This window comes from Gasterosteus aculeatus, chromosome 2 (assembly GCF_964276395.1).
Source record: "Gasterosteus aculeatus chromosome 2, fGasAcu3.hap1.1, whole genome shotgun sequence".
NCBI lineage: Eukaryota > Metazoa > Chordata > Actinopteri > Perciformes > Gasterosteidae > Gasterosteus > Gasterosteus aculeatus.
The window spans coordinates 18,174,894-18,195,743 of NC_135689.1; the positions used below are offsets into that span (position 1 = coordinate 18,174,894).

General features: G+C 44.5%; 1 protein-coding gene across 5 annotated transcripts; it reads left to right on the forward strand.

Moving 5' to 3' along the window:
- The first annotated feature begins 943 nt into the window (after positions 1–943).
- snphb (syntaphilin b) lies at positions 944–20,798 on the forward strand. 5 transcript variants are annotated; one of them, XM_040194050.2, is made up of 7 exons: positions 944–1,085; positions 7,783–7,902; positions 9,590–9,736; positions 13,132–13,311; positions 13,878–13,985; positions 14,206–14,352; positions 14,518–20,798. In XM_040194050.2, exons 2-7 carry the CDS (start codon positions 7,853–7,855, stop codon positions 16,535–16,537), a joined length of 2,652 nt encoding a protein of 883 aa, XP_040049984.2. In that variant the 5' UTR covers positions 944–1,085; positions 7,783–7,852; the 3' UTR covers positions 16,538–20,798. The 5 variants fall into 5 exon arrangements, with proteins under 5 accessions (XP_040049984.2, XP_040049985.2, XP_040049987.2 ...); XM_040194051.2 differs by lacking the exon at positions 9,590–9,736; XM_040194053.2 differs by lacking the exons at positions 9,590–9,736; positions 13,132–13,311.
- The last annotated feature ends 52 nt before the right edge of the window (positions 20,799–20,850 follow it).

The following is a 20,850-nucleotide window of genomic DNA, read 5'->3' on the forward strand; positions in this document are numbered from 1 at the left end:
AGTACACTTTCAGTTCATTGAAATACAAGTTTGAAATTACACATCATGTGGAGTATAAGTTAAAAAAGCTCAACGGCTGTTTGGACAACAGATCGTCTCTTTGTGGCATTGCTCAAACACAAGAAAACTTACCTTGACGTGGAAACACACTTTATGCAGAAGTTATTCCACCCACCCAACAGTATGTCTACTTCCATCTCGGATTTGGCTGATGAGTTGTGGGTCAGCCACAACAGAGGGGGCAGTGGAGAGAACAGCATCACTCAGAGCCCATTCGGCCCCAGAGGCCCTTTCTGTCGTTCTGCATGCTTGCTTTTCATTTCCAGGGTTAAGTTCTTGTAGAACTTCCTTTCCATTTATTTTGCTCAACGGACGTTTACTGCCTCCAAGTAAAGGCTGATGAATGAAACGCCTGCGTATTGGTCCAACGTAATTTAGGTGAGACGAGAGTAACAATAGTGAGGACATTGTTGAACGTCGAAAACAACAACATATCTTACTTACGTCTATAGCATCATACAAAATACATTTAAACCAGTGTGCTCATTAAGCCGGACTCCATTTCAAACACAAGGTCCTCCTGGACGTCTGTCTGCAAATCCCCAATTGATATTAAATTGTTATGTTTTATTCTTTAAAAACAATGCATACATAAAATAACAGTATTTTCGCATAGGACCCTTTTATCTGTGTGTGTGTGTGTGTGTGTGTGTGTGTGTGTGTGTGTGTGTGTGTGTGTGTGTGTGTGTGTGTGTGTGTGTGTGTGTGTGTGTGTGTGTGTGTTGGGTGTGTTTGGGTGTGTATTAAACTTGGTGTGTTTCCCTTTAACGCCATCCGACGTAACATGACGCAGGTGCCCTCATCCACACACCCTGGTGCCCATCTGCACCCCCCCCCCCCCCTCCCCCCTTTGCTGGCCCAGCCCACCTCCCCTCTCCTCCCCTCTCCTCCCCTTCTCCCCCGGCGGTGAGAGCCAGGATCACCGCTCCACCCAGCGGAGCTCTCGGCCGAGAACTGCGGGGGAAAACGATGACAAGCGGCGGATCCGCGACAGGAATAACGGCGTCGCGGGAGAGGGTTCGCGGGTAAGCGAGGCCGCAGCAGGCCGGTGCACGCATCGGGGGCACCGTGCCTGCAGAGTGGAGACATTTCCATCAAGGAGATGGGAAGTAAACGTGACACAAATGGAGGAGACATGGCGGGTGTCTTTTCTGTGCAGAAAATAGTGCGCGAGGGCTCGAGCTGTTCTCTGCTGTGTGTGTGTGTGTGTGTGTGTGTGTGTGTGTGTGTGTGTGTGTGTGTGTGTGTGTGTGTGTGTGTGTGTGTGTGTGCGTGTGTTTTTGTTTTGGCGCAGCTGACGGAGGGATGCTGCGCAGTGCGCCCCGGCAGATGTTTACGCGTCTTGTCACCCTTGGGTGACAACTCCCCCCACGGCCCTTAAACCAGCGGCGACAGATCCACGCAGTCCACCGGTGTGACTGTTTCAACCCGACAGGCACAGATCAACGTTTGTCCGGGTGGATCGAAAGGTGCGCCTCCTTCCACGGCTCTGCGTGTCCTAAAGCCCAAAGAAAAGTGCCGCGGTCCGTGTTGAAGTCGTGACGAGTTTGACCTTGCAGCATTTCTGGTTTCCAGGAACGCAGATCCCGCGTTACAGACAGCAGAGGAACCGCTTGCAATGGCTTCCAAATGTTGCCCCCGAATTACTGAAATATTAACGCACGTATGGAGCTGGCTCGGCTCGGCTCGGCTCGGCTCGGCGTTTATTGCATTGACGAACGGATGTTGTGTCGGTTTGAGAACAAAAACACATGTTTTATTCTGACAGCAAACGCACTGATTTGTGTGTTTCTCCCCCTTTTTGCAATCATTGTGTGCATTTGGTGGAGTCAGCATGTATAGTCATCACTCCGGCCCCTTGGTCCTCCCATGCATGCAAACCTCTATTTCTTCAGAAGCTCTGGAGTGTTTAGAAACACAACACTCCCCGACCCAGGGGGGGTTTACTGTCCTCTGCTCGATGTCACTTTTGTCCTTCGCACCATGGCCGTCTTGCCAGCAGCAGTCTCCTCCATCCTGCTCCTCCCGCCAATGGCAGTTCTCCTCCTGCTCACGTTCCACACTAGAGGCGGCTGACCGTTGCCATGGGGACATGCCAATGGCTTCCACGGCTTGTTGTTTGTTCAGATGCGCCCCTGCTGGGAAAAATGTCAGATCCTGCCTTCTTTCGCTCACCCCGGTCGCCCCGCTGCGGCTTCTCTCGACTACTGGCTGTGCCGATCACGCCATTTAACTCCACGGCCGTTCATGGTGCAATGGAAGAAGAACCACTTTTGCCTCGTGGAGTTTGCAGGCTCTCCCCCCTGCCCGTGTGCATTTCCTCCAAGTACTCGAATTCCCAAAAACGTGTGAATGTGAATAGTTGTCTGTCTCTAAAGCCCCTTTCTCACTGCACCAAAAATACAACTTATTATTTTGTCTTCGTTACTAACCCTGTTTTGCTGGTGAAAACATTAGTACTGTGTGGTGTGAAAAGGGTGTGTGTGTGTGTGTGTCAGCCCTGTGACTGACTGGACGTTCTCAGCGTGTGCCCTGCCTCTCGCCTCTGGTGACATCTGGACAACCCTGAAGGACAAGCAGTGTAGCTACCGGATGGAGGGCTTCAGGCTGCCTATTAAAAGCATGAGCTGACAGTTAAAAGGCTCTGTGGTCTTGGGAGGATTCTGTAAGAGTTTGTCGCTATGAGCAAATCCTTTCGCAAAGAACGAGTCGTGTGATCCATTGTTAACCAGCAACAAACAACAGCTGGGAGACAGATGTTTTCTCAGTAGTCGGTTGAGATCAAAGCAAAGCTAAACTACATTGAACATTCATTATCTATGTTTCTGTCTGATGGACAAGCACCCGTTGGCTAAGATGTTCCCCATATCACAAACAGGATGTTATACTATTTTTAACAAAATAAAATAGATTCTCTAATATCATAGTCCGTCATTGCAGCATCCTCCTGAATGGAGCCTGATGGATCTCGTTCCTCATAGTAACGGGATTGTAAATATTGATTTTCAGGGCTTCCCGATGTTCTTTGCTTATCGGGCCTCTTAGAAAACTACTTCTCACAGACGATTAGCATGATCACTTAGGTCACATGATCACACCACAGCACCCTGGCATGTTTTTAATTGATGCTGCTTGGCCCACTAATGACAGATATTTTGAGCACTTGACCTGATTTAAGAAAAGCCTTGTGCATTTTTCTCACATGCGCAGCCAAATGACGGCTAAATGGTGTTCAAATCCATTGAGAGCATGGTGTGAGAAATCTGAGAAATGATCCCTTTGCTGGCCTAATTGTCAAACAAATTAACAACAAAATCCGGACCAATAATTAAAGTTCAAGCTTGAGTCATGTTTTTGATGTTGATTGACGTAAGCTGTGCGGTAATTTTACTGCTGTGCTCTGCTGGATCTTAGCTAAGCTAGTCTGCATCGACGGCAGTAGGAGGGTAACTGCAGGATTCCTTCTCCCTGTTTTGAAACAGGACCGCCTGTGTAGGCTATAGCTACATTCAATGTGTATATTTAAGTTCTTTACTTCAGTGATTACAGAAACATAAAGTTTAAGATTCTACAATCAAGTTTGTGCCGATTGATGATCATTGATAATCAATATTGGCGGATACAGTTCCATTTGTTTGATTATAGTTGCAGGTCTACAAGGCTCCATCCATCCCAAAAATCATTTAAATGGTTCTGAAGTCACTGTACGCCATCACAAATTCTAAATGTTATTCTTTTACTTTGTTACAGTCTATTGGTGCAAAACGCAACGGCAAATAGGAAAACACAACAAAATGAACTTCTTACGGAAAGGGTGGGGCCTTATAGTAGAGGACGAACCCTTCTGATTGGACAGACAGACTGTGTGTCTTTTAACAGGAAATGATTACAGGGCAAGTGTCACGCATTGAGCGTAACAGTCACGCATTTCGGTCTCTTGTCACGCACTCCCGCCACACATCCAACTCCTCACGCCAAGGAATCAGACCTCCTGCTGCACTCACTTCCCCCCTCATCACAGGCTCTCAGTCCCGCCACTGATTTATTGATTTTCATAATATCTAGAAAGCGCCATTTCTCAGCTTTCAGAATTCTTTGTGTTTTGCACTTCAGGGCCACCGTAATTGGGACTAGAAAAGTAACTGCAGATGTCCTGTTTTCATATTTTACTAAATATTGCCGTAAAACAATTGTCAGTAAAACTTAATTTCATACTGTTAAGAGAATCGTTAAATTGTATAATTAGCAGTGGTTCTCATGCATTGGATTTGTAAATATTTTACATTGTTCAATCTTTTCAAATGGCATCTATTGCACTTCTGTCCTGACAGAGGGTTCCTGCCTCTTTCGCTCTCCCTGACGTTTCTTCTTGTCTTCTCCCCGTTTTCTTTGTGCCGATGTGACCAGCCGAACCATCAGAGTGCATCAGCACGAAGTGACAGTGGTCTGTTGAATATACGTAAAAATGAATGATGGCTGAATTCCATTTAGCTGCTTCAGGGTCCTGGTATTGCTGTCATAGGACGTGTGCTTGAATATGCATCAGATTTATCTTCAAATCACCAGCATTAATATAGGGGTAAAATATCTTGAAGGAAACATTTTTACTTACTGACCTCGATGTGAGAAATGAAAGCTTTCCCATTTGTTTTAATGATCTAATTTCACTTGAACTGCTCACAAAACATATATTTTACCAAAGTAAACAACATCGTTTCTAACTGTAAAAGTCTTTTTCACAATTCTACTATTTCCCTCATCTTGTGTTTGCAGATTTGTGGGTATTTATAGCAGTATGGCGCAAAGTAATGTAACATAAGCTGCTGATTTGTGCAGGACGTCCAGATGAGAGAATGAGTCATCATCACCTCGTCACATAGACCCTCTGCCTTGGAGATCTGTAGTGCTTGGTTCAGCCCACTGTGTATTTATTTAGCTCAAATGAACATTCTTAATTTATGCAGTTTGCAACATGGGAATAGAATTTATATGAGCTTGCAGTTCCAGTTGAACTAGCTACCGTCTGCACAATAATGGAACACAGGTTGGATGCCACTACCTACAATGTATAGATAATTTAAACATCCTCCAGTATACATACAATGATTCTGAAAAGATAATTAACCCTGTTTTCCCCATGTATCTCTTTTCGCGTACATCTATCTGTTCATTTCATCTCTCACACATCTCATCTCTCACATCTCATCTATCACATCTCTCACACATCACATCTCTCACATCTCATCTATCACATCTCTCTCCATCTCATCTATGATATCTCTCTCACATCTAATCTATCACATCTCTCACACATCTCATCTCTCACATGTCATCTATCACATCTCTCACATCTCATCTGTCACTTCTGTCACATCTCATCCCTCACATATCTCATCTCTCACATCTCATCTCACATCTCTCACATCTTATCTATCACACCTCTCTCCATCTCATCTATCACATCTCTCACATCTCATCTGTCACATCTCATCCCTCACACAGCTCATCTCACACATCTCATCTCACATCTCTCTCCATCTCATCTATCACATCTCTCTCACATCTCATCTGTCACATCTCTCACATCTCATCTATCACATCTCTCACACATCTCACATCTCTCTCCATCTCATCTATCACATCTCTCTCACATCTCATCTGTCACATCTCTCACAGCTCATCCCTCACACATCTCATCTCTCACATCTCATCTCACATCTCATCTATCACATCTCTCTCCATCTGATCTATCACATCTCTCTCACATCTCATCTATCACATCTCATCTCACATCTCTCACATCTCATCTATCACATCTCTCTCCATCTCATCTATCACATCTCTCTCCCATCTCATCTATCACATCTCTCTCACATCTCATCTATCACATCTCTCACACATCGCATCTCTCACATATCATCTATCGCATCTCGCTCACATCTCATCTATCACATCTCTCATACATCTTATCTCTCACATCTCATCTATCACATCTCTCACATCTCCTCTATCACACATCTCATCTCTCACATAACAGGCCTGACTACATAAATCCTGTATGATGTGCTCTGGATGTGGTTTCATCGGTTATGGCAGCAGCTAGAGAGAACATGTGGGCACAAGTCCCACTGTGTACAGTACAATTCTTTGATGGGGATGGAATTCAATAGTACAGCTGTTATAAACTGTGCAGGTCAATTCCAACTGATGCTTTTGCCATTTGCAGGGAAATGGACATGACCGTGGTTGGAATTCTGTCTTCGCCTGTGTGCGGACTCATATTTGTGTTTTTGAAAAGTTTTCATTTGTTTTTTTATTGTCATCAAACTCTTGAATAATAACTCCCTGAATAATGGCTGGAGGATTGACCCGATAAAATGTTCCCTGCTCCCTCGATTTATCTCGTCTTTGATTCAGTATTGACCTAATTGACCTACATAACCCCATTACAGACCGTTTACGCAGATTGATAACTGATAGAACGTAAAGGATATTAATTGGACAGGATTTGGTGGCATTAGACCTGTTTGCTCTGGATTTAGAATATCCAGGATGTGTAGCACTCATACCTGTCTGATCTTTCGTTGATGTGCTTGTTTCCCAATGCATATTAGAGGCAAAAAGCCCGCTTGCTGGTTAAGTACAAACTATGGCCTAACATGAGGCCATTCATAAATTTAAACTCCACCGTACATCAGGATCCAACACATCCATAATGGTATACAAAAAGTAGCCTTATACTATGAACAGAATTCTAATCAATGGCATCCTATAAAGCCATTCAGCAGAAACATGGGACTATCAGACTTTAGTTCCATTAAATTCACCTTTGCTCGTTCATTGGCTGGGGGGGACAGGGGAGTTTTTTTTGTCAGTCATGGTTGGCACTGAAACAACCCAGCATGTGGAGTCACAGCAGGAAGGTGACTTACAGCAGGTGCCTAGCATTCACACACACACACACACACACACACACACACACACACACACACACACACACACACACACACACACACACACACATCATTGAGTTCCGTGTGATTTATTATTGATGCAGATGATCCTTCTCTCTTCCATCTGTCTCTCTCTCTCAATGTGCCTCTTTATCTTGCACACACGGCCAATACCGCAACACATTTCCATTTGGCCTTTTCAGCAACACGATGACAGGGTGAGCTTTGTTGACAATGATTCAATGTTTATGTCTTCTAGCATTCAGCCAGTGTGTGTGTGTTGGGTTTGTGTGTGTGTGTGTGTGTGTGTGTGTGTGTGTGTGTGTGTGTGTGTGTGTGTGTGTGTGTGTGTGTGTGTGTGTACTCTCACATATGGTCACACACATGAAGAAATTTAGCATGACCCCTTTCAAAAGTACTCATGTGTTCTGCCACTGTCACTGCTATTCGGCCTGAGATGAGACAGATGAGCATTGACGATGGTTTGGGGTCCCACATGGCTGACAAGTGATTGGCTGCTGAATCCTGATGTCCCGCCTCTGCCAAATAAGTGTCAGCTTAAGTCAGCAGAACCGAGCTGCATGCTACTGAGGCATCCAGAGCCACTAAGAGGCAGTCAGCAAAACGCATCCCCTATTGCCTGTGTGTATGTGTGTGTGTGTGTGTGTGTGTGTGTGTGTGTGTGTGTGTGTGTGTGTGTGTGTGTGTGTGTGTGTGTGTGTGTGTGTGTGTGTGTGCACTCACTGCTTGTATCTGTGTTTTCCTCCAGGCTCTCAGTGTGGTACTGAAGGACAGAGAGACACAGTGTGGACAGAGGACGCTAAAGATTGTCTGGCCCCATGTCTGCACCTGCTCCAGCCAATCGGAGGTCTGCGTTGGGCTCTCGCCGGTAGGTGGCCAATGAAGACCTGCTGCTTGTTTTGTCATGCCAGTGTAGGTTCAATCATTGCATATTGCAGCGTGAGAGGAGCCGGTCCTGTGTTGTTCAAGCTTCTCATACTGTGTTTGGATGTGTGTGTGGGGGATATTTTTTTCTGAACTAATCACTTCCTGAGTTCAGCTTTTCCCCATTTGGACCTGCTGTTTTAAGACCTTTAAAACAACTCATTACTACTTATCCAGTTATAAGGGGTTTATCAGTTGTATCCAATTGTTTGATCAATGATTAATTAATCATTTTCTAAACATTGGCAGGAAAATATTTACAAGAAGTAACTTTGGGTTGCGTGATATTGGACGTTTTATTAATCATAGAATAGTGATTCATATAAAAAAGTTATTGTATGTTCCCAAAATATTCTTAGTATAATACACCAATAAAATATGAGAAAAAAGTAATACGTGTGATGTTGATAAATTAATAACAGTGGTACAATATAGGGGGTCAAAAATAGCCGATCAAAGACTGTCAGAAAAAGTCATTATAAGTTTAAACAAATCAGAAACATTTATAGTATATAGAAAAAATTCACGGTATACTATGACTATAATTATGGTGTCGCAGGTTGAAAAAAATGTTTAAAGTCAGTCAAAATTGTTCAGTGTGTCATAAAAAAGTCATAGTATACTATGCTGCACCAATGAGTCATGAAGTCAAAAATAGTATCAAGTGAAAAATCATCAAAATATCCATTATATAATCATGGTATGGTATTTTGTAAAAATTCATAAGACAATTATATCATAGTATGTTGAAAAAGGCAATGAAAAAAGTTTGGAGGTTGGACAAAGTCAACCTATGAAAAGACTCGGTTTCATATGTAAAATAAACTTAGATTAGTCGTATTACATTAAAAAAACCTTTCTAAAAAATCTGTATAGTATGCAGAAAAAGAACAAGTCAGAGTACGATATGCCAATGATATAATTTGTATGTCCAAATAAAGTCATAGTTTAGTATGGTGGATTAATTAATAATAAAATCATGTTATAGTGTATAAAAATTGTTAATGAAAATGTGTTGTATGACAGAAAAAGTAAAAGAAATACCATGGTGGGATATGTTGAAAATAGTCATAATATTGTCTTGTTAAAAACTTTCCTATAGTATATCAGTATAATATATCAAAAGAAAAGTCATAAGTCACAGTATAGCATGTCCAAAGATTCATTTTCTCTTTTTTCCTCTCTCTGTTGCGGTCATGGATCAGTCTGCATTTTATTCCAATGTGTCCTTTTTCTTTGCTGTGGCATCATTGAACACATTTGGTGTCACCAGCCACCTCTTTCACACTGAAGTGAAAAGCCAGTTCACTACAACCTGGTGTTTCTCAGCATGTTGATGTTTTCTCCTGCAGCTGCTGGACCTCCCGTTTTATTGTGCACAGTTTAAAACCACAAGGCATGGAGCGAAGGGTTTCGTTGTCTGTGGGGACCCCTGATAGCTTTCTCCATATCGATTAAGCCTCAGTCCAATTATTTTTCACTTTGCAATGGAAATTCTGCATTAAAGTTGTGTAAAGAATGTATGTTTTCTTCCTAATGTATACAACATTAATGCACATTCATATGCTATTTAGCTACAGACAGTTCAATCTGTCGCTGTGGTGTCCTCCTCTCTCTCGTCTTTTCCTCAGATTCAACCCTCTGAAGGCCTTGCAGCCCAAACGCCGCTTGCAACAAATACTGCCGTCCTCGCCCGTCCCGGTGCCAAAGCCGGCGTCTGGGTCGGGGACGACTGCCCCGGCGGCGGCGGGGGCCGTACCTGTGCCCGCGCCCCCTGCGTGAGACACACTTCAGTTACAGTCTCAAGAGAGCATGCTCAGTAGCTGCAGCTGCTGCTCCGGCATGCACCGTAGCCACTAAAGCCCAGACCCGTCAAACAGGCAACATTTATGCTACCTGTTTCTCTTTGTCACAGCTTGGAAATTGCACAGAGATCCCAACTAGCGCTCTCAGTGTTCATATTTAGCCTAGAAGTTAGCATCAAGAAAAAGCAAAAAGCACAAACTTGTGTGTGTAGTTGTTGTCACACAAGTGACACCCTGATGCACCGGTGTGCCCATGAACGCACCGGCAACATGTACACGTGTATGGTCACTAGGTCCATTTGTACACTGGGATTGAAGAAGCCTTGTTTAAAGACTACATGCACAGAAGAAACGGCTCATGTGCTGTGGAAGCATAATGTGATCACCGGTTCACCGCAGCCGCACAATCAACAGCACCCTGTTGGTTACAAACACAAACCCGTTCCACTGCGGAGAGTTGCCTGAAACGAGGATGTGCATTGTGGTTTTAAAACGAGAGCTGGTGTGATCTAAAATGATTTCAGAGTCTTGAGCCAAGTCTCTGTCTGTAACCAGAGACAAACCACAGCATTAAGGATTATGGCTGCACTTCACCCCCTCACACTTACCAACACCTGACTCCACTCGGCTCCTACGGCTCTCCTCAACCGCCACCCACACGCCACGGTCCAGACACAAGGTCCGTCCCGGCAGAAGGACGCCATTAACTGTCAGACCTGCTGTGCTGTGCGTTCCAGCCGCTTCTGCTGCTTTCCTGTGCCGGCTCTGTCCTTGCTTGTGTCACATATTGATATTTAAAGAACTACCAAATAGTCAATATCTGGCATCCTCCCTTATGGTATCACACAGGACACGTTCACTCAGCACAACACTGGCTGGAAGCTTGAGAGGGTCTGGTTAGGCCAAAGAATTGAAATGTAAATGCAAATGTTTTCACAAAGAAGTGAGAATTCCACACCTTAGTGTGAATGTGTCAACTATGGCCACTGCATGGTGAAGTTTAAATATGAAGACACCAAGTCCCTGTTTTGGATTTTAGTGCAGTGGCGTCGAGTTATCGGGTCCTGTGTAAAAATTCCCCCCAGGCTGTTTTTTTTCGCCTCCTCCTCCGTGGAGGCCAGTGAATGGGCAACATTCAGTTTAAAGAAACAGTTAATCATAACATTACATTACATTACATGTCATTTAGCTGACGCTTTTATCCAAAGCGACTTACAATAAGTGCATTCAACCATAAGGATACAAACTCAGAAGAACAAGAAACAAGAAAGGAAGTGCAATTTCATCAAGTAACATTCACAATGTGCCACAGAAAATCACTGAAAATTAAACATTTTGTGATATATATTTTGAGCTCAGAATGCTTTGACAGAAGTTGCCCATCACAGATCAACCCTCCTGTTCCTGACTAGAAACCGTGATACTCCACAACTTTATTTTCTGTAGCTGGTGTGAACATTACATCATACAGACTCTTTTCCTCTATCTCCTGTAGCTCATTATATAATGCATTTTTTGGCATTTCTGACCACTGCAGCACTTTAGATGTGAAAACCCTTGCAATTTAGCAGTTATCATTAAAAATACATGGCAACACTTCGGCTGGATTCTCTCTACAAACCTCTGTGGTGCTTGGCCTCTCTGTTTCAAGCTAACAGGCTAGTCTTTTCCATTTGCATCCAGTGTATACGCTAAGCTAAGCTAACCAAATCAAACATGAAGTGTATAGGTGCTCTCTAATTCTGGACAAGAAATTGAATAAGACCATTTTGCTAATTTTAATCTGTGTAATCTGGCATCATAGTGCAGGATCAAGTTGTCCGCTGAGGGGAGAAAGCAAAGAGCAGGTTATTTTCAGTTATCTTGTGGTTACTTTGAGAAGAAGAACAATGACGACACATTTGTGTGAAAGCTTGTTTGGCGTGAAACGCTCTTATGAATGAATGCCAATGCTGTTGCTGCTGTGCCCCTGCTTCCCTTTCTCAGAACGTTTCATGTATCACAGTTATTTTTTATTTTAGGATGCAGAGGGCTAACTTTTGTCCTTTGCCAGCAAAAAGGCCTTTCGGCTTCACGTAGTTTGATTCAAACATCAAAAAGCCAAAGAGAGTGTGGTGGAAACTAGAGAGCAGCCTAAACGATTAAAGTAGAGCAATCTGTCTCTATGCTCTAAAGCTTTTAGAGAGCTTCGCCCTGTGAGTGTTTGAGTGCTTGTTGATATTTAGAAAATGCCTGCACCCCAGGCTCTGAATGACCTGGGTGAATCCTTACGCCTAGTTTATGGTTGTGCGGTTTCAGAGAGACGCAAGGACACGCACACGCAAGAGCCCCCTGCGTGCCCCTTGCGTGCTATTTTACCCCTTCTTGCGTTCTTGCATCCTTGCGTGCGTCGACCCATTTTTTTTAGACCAGCGTCAAAAGCTACGCGAGCCTCACGCAGCCTGCAAGGCTGTGATTGGTCTGCTGACTACATGCTTTACGGGGTCTCACATTTCCGGTTTCATAGCATAATACCGCTATTTTTAAAAGGAAGATTTTTGAAGAGAGAATGAATCAACATGGTGGCGTGGTGGTTAGCACTGTCGCCTCACAGCAAGAAGGTCCTGGGTTCGACTCCGTCCAGAGGCCTTTCTGTGTGGAGTCTGCATGTTCTCCCCGTGTCTGCGTGGGTTCTCTCCGGGTTCTCTGGCTTCCTCCCACAGTCCAAAGACATGCTCTGGGGATCAGGTTAATTGGGGATTCTAAATTGGTTGTAGGTGTGTGAATGGAGTGTGAATGGTTGGCTGTCTCTGTGTTAGTCCTGCGATTGGCTGGCGACCAGTACCCTGTCTATCGCCCGAAGTTGGCTGGGATGGACTCCAGCCCCCCCGCAACCCTGCGTGCAGGATAAGCGGTTTGACAATGGATGGATGAATCGGATTGAGGAGCTTTTGTTGGAATAAATACGGAAATATGACCACTTATACAACCCGTCATTGGCGGACTATAAGGACGCGCAAATGGCCAATTTATGGAGGGAGATCTCTGCAAATGTTGGAGTAAACAAACAAAACAACAACTTCTACACACAAAGACGGCATCTCTAGGTCGTCTTTGAAAAAACGTTTCTGCACCTATTGTTCTGGTGGTAAATTGCTCTGCAACACGCGCAAGCCTTTTAGAACCGTGAATCAAAACGAGTCCATCGACAGGTGAAAAGACGCAGCCGCAGTTGCAGAAGCATGCCAGCGCCCTTCGTCACGGCATATGCCAGAGAGCTTCTCCTCACTGCAGCAGAGAGCATACATTGGTAGCATGCACATTGTATCTCTAATGTACTACTCTGCTTTCCTCTGTAATGTAACATCATGTTGTTTCTGCCTGGTCAGGTTTGACTACTGCAGGTTCATAGAGCTAGACTACGTCCCTATGGAGACAGGCTATATGGTCTCAATGCGCCCGACCAAAGGCTATGCATCGACCAAGTCGCCGACGAAAGGATACGCTTCTACCAAGTCTCCGGATCGCCACAGCCGTTCGACAAACTCTCCCTCTACCCCTCGTGCTCGGTTTGTCCTGAGCCCCTCTCATTTCCTCATTATCATTGTTGGCTTTCTGAAGCATGGGAATGACGACACCTTTGGCACTGCTGTGAATGTCTCATGTTATAATAATTGTGTTCCAACAGCATCATATCCAAGCTGACCTGTTACTTCCTCCTTCAGATGGGGCTACCTTTTTCAAGGAGTGATTCTTGTTATATCTCTGAGTTCCTAATTTTCTTGAAGTTGTAGATTGGATTTTCATTTTTGCAGAGCACATTTCCTTCGTTACAAACCGCCACATCATCATGTGACTGTGTGTCCCTGTTTCTAAGCAACCACTTTTGTCTGTTAACTTTGGAAATTGTCTTTGTCTGTATTGGTAGTGTGTTTCTGCGTATTAGTGCATTTTGGTGTTGTATTGGCATGTTAGTGGGCCAGGATTGCTCCATTGGTGTCTTTTTTGACCCAACATTTTGAAAGATGTTTGGATGGTTTTGCCCCACAGCTAACATGATTTAGTGTCTTACCTTGATGTTAGAAGTTTGGTTTCAGGATGTTAACGCCAAGCATGTCTTCTTGCTTTGGAACAGACGGACACCAGCCGCACCCAGTAACAGAGATCCCCATGGCAACACATCACTCAGCAGCAGCAGCAACTCAGGCTCTTGTAAAGGCAGCGACTGCAGCCCCACCAAAGGGTAAGGCATCAAAAAATAACTAAATTTCCTAATCTTCACGGTTCTTTCGAGCGCAGTCAAAACGCAGACAACAATAGGCTGAAGGAACCTCTTAGTACCTAGAAAATTATTTTTGTGAATCTTTGTGGAAACCCAGCTTTGCTCAGCTTTGCTCAGTTTGATTTATTTACACATTCAGTTCTATAGAACTCAAGACACATCTTTTTATCATGTCTCCTAGGCGTCATCAAAAGTACTCATGTACAGACAACCATGGTATCCGGCCACCTCCACCAGAGCAGTACCTCACACCCCTGCAGCAGAAAGAGGTCTGTATCCGACACCTGCGGGCCAGGCTAAAAGAAACCATCAACACTCTTCAAGACAGGTGAGATACAGAGCTAGCAATCAACACTGGCCAAAGTCAGTTCTTAAGTTGCCTGACATGTTCTTAAGTGTTTTCATTCCAGGTTCTACCCCTACCCCCAAACCTATCTCGATTGTCATTTGTGTTTCTTTCTACCCTTTCTCCTCACCTTTTGTACCCTCTTAGGGACACCGAAATAGATGAGCTGAGAGGCCAGCTATACAGGATGCAGGAAGACTGGGTTGAGGAGGAATGTCACCGCGTAGAGGCTCAACTGGCCCTGAAGGAGGCGCGCCAGGAGATCCAGCAGCTCAAACAGGCTGTGGACACTGTTCGGGCCTCACTCAGTGATGCAGGGGGGCTCAGTGGTGATGAAGGGGTCCAGAGGTACTTTCAGGACATCAACGCTCAGAACCACAAGCTTGAGAATCTTCTACTTAGCATGGAGCTAGCCCAGGCTGGATTAGCCAAGGAGGGGGAAGCCATACCTGGCTGTTGGACCCGTGTTGGTGGTTCAGCACCAGCATCGGTATCAGGGGAAAGTCCAGGAGGAATACCCAAACCGGCAGTAGGAGGGAGGGGGTCTTGCTCCTGCGACGGTAGCCCAGCACGTTCTCTGACCCGGAGCTCCACCTACACCAAGCTGAGCGATCAGGCGCTTGCGGACAGGAACGGCAACGCCCCAGACTTTCCTTGTCTTTCAGGTGAAGGCACCCAGGATAGCGGTTTTGTGTGCTGTGGCGATAGCAGCGTCCCTAGCCAGGCCGACCTGCTGTTAGAGGCTGCCTTCCTCTCCGAGGAAACAGCTTCGTTACTCAACTCCTACGCAAAAACCTTTTCCCAATCTTTGCCACACTCTCTTCCACAACATTTGCCCCAAACTCTTCCCCACTCACTGCCCAACTCTCTGCCCCATTCTCTGCCGCATACCTTCTCCCATACATTACCTCGCTCTTTCCCTCGCAATGTGTCCCACTCTGTGGCCCATACTATGCCGCACTCCTCCACGTGTGAGAAACTGTACACAGGTGAGCGGCTGCCACCTTGCGGTCTCGGTGGAGTGGGTTGTATGAGCCATCCTTGCCTGTCCCACCACCACCTCTACCTGCACTCCCTGCGAGAGACAGGAATTCAAACTGAAAGCTGCCCCGTTCCTGCAGCGGCAGGTTACCCCTCTGATCTGGATACCATCGCGGAACAACGCACTTTCCGTTCACAGGCCTGTAGCCCCACCTCCACTTGGATGTCTGATGAGGGGGAGGAGGAGCTGGACTCCCTCACCACCACAGCTTCAATAACCACAGCAACGATGATGAGCACAGCCACAGAGCCAATCCCGGCCTCCAAAACCCCACTGGTCCCTCAATTACCACGCTCTGCTACGATGGCGTGTTCCATGGAAAGCCCTCTGTGCCGGGCCGATGAGGGAGTAGAAAAAGGGGACAAGCTGGAGAGTGAGATGAAGGGGAAGGAATCGGCAGCAACTGAGCGACAGGAGGACACAACAGTGATCAGTCTGGCAGAAGAAGGGTCTACGACACAAATGGGCTCAGAGTTGGGAAAAGAGGTTGAAGTTCAGGATGCAGTAGAGGAGGTAACACCAGGTAAGCTGTGCGATTTAACAGAGACATCCGCCGGGACATTTGGTGAGGTTACTTTTGGAAGTTGCTGTGGAGAAGGAACACAAGGTAAGACAGAACTGGAGCACCTTGGCGTTGAAGACAGGTTGCAAGAAGTTGGTCCAGCAGCTGGATCAACCAAGGTAGAGACAGAAGAAATTAGTCCTCAAGGGTTATCAACGGATGTAGAACCGCCCCACACCTCGCAACCAAGGAAATCTACTTCCCACGAGGAGATAGCTGGCGTCACTATAGTGGAATTAGATGATGATGACGAGGATGAAGATGGAACTAAAGAACAAGGTGCCACAGGGGGTGCCACAGCAGAGGCAGGAGATCCATCTGGGACCATTGAGAAAAGTTACTGGAGCCGTCACTTCCTGGTTGATCTGCTGGCAGTGGCCATTCCTGTAGTGCCAACAGTGGCCTGGCTCTGCCGTGGTCCAGTTCGTAGTGGACAGCCCATGTATCATATAGGGTCGCTGCTGCGCGGCTGCTGCACTGTGGCACTGCATTCTCTTCGCAGGGGTGGTGGGTTGAGGCATTACCCTGCAGGCGGGGGAGACCTGGGCGGATCGCAGATATAACAGGAATTATTAAGAGGAGTCTGGGTCATAGCTGTTTGGAAGATACCTGTCGTGGGAAAGGGAACCAAGAAGAAACGTCCTGCCCTGTATTCCTCAGCAAGGTTAATACCTGAGAGGAGCATCAGGAATAACACATGTGCATTCATGACCAAGATCTCTGGCTGATGAACTCTGTCCTGTTTGGTCCTTTATTGTCTCTCATACGCTGGTCCTTGCTCTTGCTACATAGACGTCTGCAACACTACGGACTTGTGTAAAACTGAATGAGCTGGTTGAAATGAATGGTCTATGCTAGGATGTTTAACGCTGAATGTTTTCTTTTTAAAATGCTGGGGAAATGTTACAGGTTAATTGATTGGTCAACCAAGAGGCTGTCTCTATTCTGGCATGTCCTAATGATCTTGATGAGTGAGTACTTGATATATGGTATGCGTATGTATTAGAATGTGTCTCTTTATAACCAAATGGCCTCGTTGTATGCAGTGCATGAGCTGTACTCTGCACACTAACCTGCAGCAGCGGGATGATCCACCCTAGTTCGGATTTGTGAAGAAAAAACAACGATGTAGACACAGAACTCAGGTTGATTCTAAAGGTAGAACGCACCGAAGCAAGGCTGCCAAGAAGCCTACGCTAAAACCATAAACTTATGCCAGGCAGGCACTGTGCAAAAAACCTGTTCCCTCTAAAGCGGAGATTTGGAACTAGAGCCCTGCAATTTAAGAAAGGACGGAGCTGTGTTGTTTCATAGACTTGTGAAACATGAAATACAATCCAGAAAGTCTGGTTTGAGCAACAGATCCATGACTTTTGAGAAGCATGGCTACGGTCAAAACATCTGTTCTAAAATGTGACTTGTTTGCAGCTGGAACCGGCACAAGATTAGTTTAGCTTAGTATGAAGACTGTAAGCCTCATACATACAGTTTATACCCCCTATCAGCACCTCAATGAACATCTTGCCTGTATAATTCAAACAAAACATGTAAACACCATTTAGGTGCTTGAACAATTTTTTTTGAGTAATTTTGAGAGGTGCTCAATATTGAGAGTTTTTTTTGTGGCAAGACGGTAAAAAGTCCATTTCCCAAAACAATTATTTTATCTGAGCTTGTGCTGGTATAGAAATAAAACCAAACTTTGTTGCAGATCAGGCAGGACAGGACACGGGACAAGAAAAGTGTCATGGTGTTTGTCATCCTTTGAAAGAAAAACAAAAATTGTGTAAATCTGATCTCTTGATTTTGCTCTCTATTATTCCTTTCTTCAAAGATTGATTTGGCAACGCAGGTTGCTCTTTTGCATCGAGCACAGGATCACAGCTCGTCTTCCCAAATCCAAGCAAAATGAGGGATTTGTTGACCTCCGGTGGAAAATAAATGGGAGCGCGCTGTCTTTGCTGTTTTTCTACCACTCATGAGTACGAGTATGATTTAATGTCCTGAAATCAATGAAAGCTAAATTACATTCTGTCCCATTCAGAGCCTACATGCTTTCCCTTCCTTTACGTGGACAGTATTAAAGAAGTGGACGTAGCCATCCCGGCGTCACCTGTTGGTTTGTGGTGTAACATTTTGTTGTATCACGAGTTAGAAAATCCCTAAATTACGTGAACATAATTCATAAAAATGGCATCCCACTGCACTGAAGAAGACTTGAAACTAGCGATTGAGACCATAAACTTATTGTTAAGGTAATTAATAAAAGTAGAAGTACGGTCACTTTTCAGACCAGGAGGTACGTCTACTTCTTTCATAACGTCTATGCTATATGGCTTCTCTCAACAGTTGGATATTTTGGGAAAAAACACGTTTTGCTCTCTTGCTACAAGTTAGATGAACTTTACATTTCAAACAAACTCAACTATGTTTTATTCCGCCCAACTCAAGTAGGAAATCTCTTCAATTCAACAAGCTGTTAGAAGTCAGCGGCTCAGTTTGACACGCTGCCGATGGGAGCGGCGTGCGTTGTGTGCTTAGTCTGTGCGTTGTGCTGTATATTTCTGCTAACTAAACGCTCTTGTTGGTGTAGTTAAACTGTCACTCTTGTAGTATGTATTTGAAGTCCGCTGTACAAGAGTTAGTGAGTCACTGCAAATAAATTAACTTTATTTGTTTAATAGGTCATTCCGCAAAGCGTTTCTATTCATGGCGTACTACATGTTTGTGGACACTCAAAGTGTAAATCAATAAGGGTCATAGGTTGTAATCGCGTTGAGGATCAGGGTCTTTGACCAAAGGGGAACCTGGTGGAAAATATCTTCTGTTTGCGGATTGTTTAAATGTTTATTTTTATGTGTAATAAGAGAAAATAAGCAGCCTGTAAAATCAAATACGTTCTGATAGCCACTCATGAGCCAAATGGAAAAATGGATTGAGAAATGACTGATGTAACCAGCTAAATCTTGTCTGAAACCAAATGAATTGTTTAGTTATTTTGCGATGAAATAAGCAGCATGGCTCTTTTTTTATTTATTTTTTATATTTGGTTGACATATTTTGCACTATTGTTCACTTTATACATTTTAAGCAATTACTTGAAATCCAGATTGTATGTGCATCCAGAGTGTTGTGTGTCTACTGAGTCCTGATTGTCCTGCAGTGTCAATTCAGTTTGACAATGTGCGGATCATGTGTAAGGCAAAGTTAAGGCTGCTTTTTCAGATAGACCCTTAAAAATACCATTAAAATACACGTCATTATTTTTGTGAATACTGTAAAGCCGTGGACTTTCATTAACAATACGAGCTATTGATCTCAGCTCTTCCCATTTCACCAGATTATGTATCTAGCGGCCGTACAGAATAGTGGACATTCAGGCCTCAACGCTTTTGTTTATGCTACATGGTCAGATGATGTAATGGACAGACGTCAATGACAATCATGAACATCCTTGTCTGTGTTTGATTCCACTCCATCGACCTAAGGGATCCACACAAATGGTGTCGAGATCTATGAAAAGAAAGAATGCCTTAGAGACCCACTCTCCGTCTCCTCCGTGACCTCAACATCACTCTCATTAGCACGAGTTGTGCCCTTGTCGCGTTGTCTGACTCAATGAGCCGCTCGGCTTGAGTCGATAGGGAGACTAAAACTATTTACTAAAAGCCATATAATCCTGTAAAGGAATGAGGATGTGGGAAGCCTCCTCTCCACATCAATGTTTTGTAATATCTAATGTTGCAAAGCATGTGAACGATCATTTCAGAGTATGATAATTGTACTTGGATGTTAGTCTGCTGCCCATCACATGCTGTCGACTGTGACTAACACACGGGGATGGAGGAAAGGAAAGGATGGAGGAAAGGAAAGGTAAATATAGTGACCTCAGGATGCTGCGTTAGGTGGTTCAGGTTAAGGAATACAGGCTTGTGGGAAGCAGCATCATCCTTTGAGTCGCCCTCATGCACAGCAGGCTACAGCTAAGCTGCTTAGGTTCATTTTGTTAAGTTATCACACAAGACTTTAGCCTGAGGGTTGCACACGCATACATTTTTGTTGTGTTAATGCGTACAAAATAAAAAGTGTGTTAGCACGAGTCGTCCAAACACTAAATCTGTAAGATGTTATTTATGCGCAAATGGCATTTCATAATTTTTTGCATTAACACAAGCAAACGTAGACCTGGCAGTGGCACGTTTTAGACATTATATATCCTCAGTATTCAATTAAACATCTGCGTTAGTACGTTTAATGTATGCCGGGGTTCGTAAAAGGCCTCATTTCTTTAGTGCTCGGCGCGTCCTGCCCCTCACATTCACCCCTCGTTTCCGATTGGACGGCTTGTTACTACCAAGAGGCCGGCGTCCCGGGGGCTCCCTGCAGAACGCCGCCGTACCTCATCCGGTTTTCTATTTCTGTCCCATAATTCACAGTAAGCAATGCGTCAGTGTGCGCTGCGTTTGACTGAGTGATTGTATTCTTTGTAAATCCTGAGACACACAAGAAGCTGAATATGTCGGTATGTTTATGTCCATTTATGCTTTATTTTCTGTCTATGTGTTTCATAGCATATGTAATGATTATTAATGTATACAGCGGTCATACCACACCATTTAACATACCATTGAGGGCATTCAAAGCCTTGTGTAGGGATTTAGCTGACATCATTGATATCTACAAGATAACCTAATGTTAATTAACTACTTTAATGGCAATAGTGTGTACAGTTAACCACGTCAATGGGCTACTCCTCCATTGACCCTCCCACCACTGTATAAAGACACCAAAAGCCCCTATATTAAAGAGCATGGAGGAAACGTTTCTGTTGTCGTCATGTGTGTCTGAATCCCGTCTCTCTGGCTGTTGTTTGCTT

Excerpts from the sequence above, each read along its gene's own strand:
- snphb (XM_040194049.2), top strand. The coding sequence starts at position 9,477 with ATGTATGTTTTCTTCCTAATGTATACAACATTAATGCACATTCATATG. Across the intron at positions 9,737-13,131 it reads CCTGTGCCCGCGCCCCCTGC|GTTTGACTACTGCAGGTTCA; the intron begins GTGAGACACACT and ends CTGCCTGGTCAG. Across the intron at positions 13,986-14,205 it reads GACTGCAGCCCCACCAAAGG|GCGTCATCAAAAGTACTCAT; the intron begins GTAAGGCATCAA and ends CATGTCTCCTAG.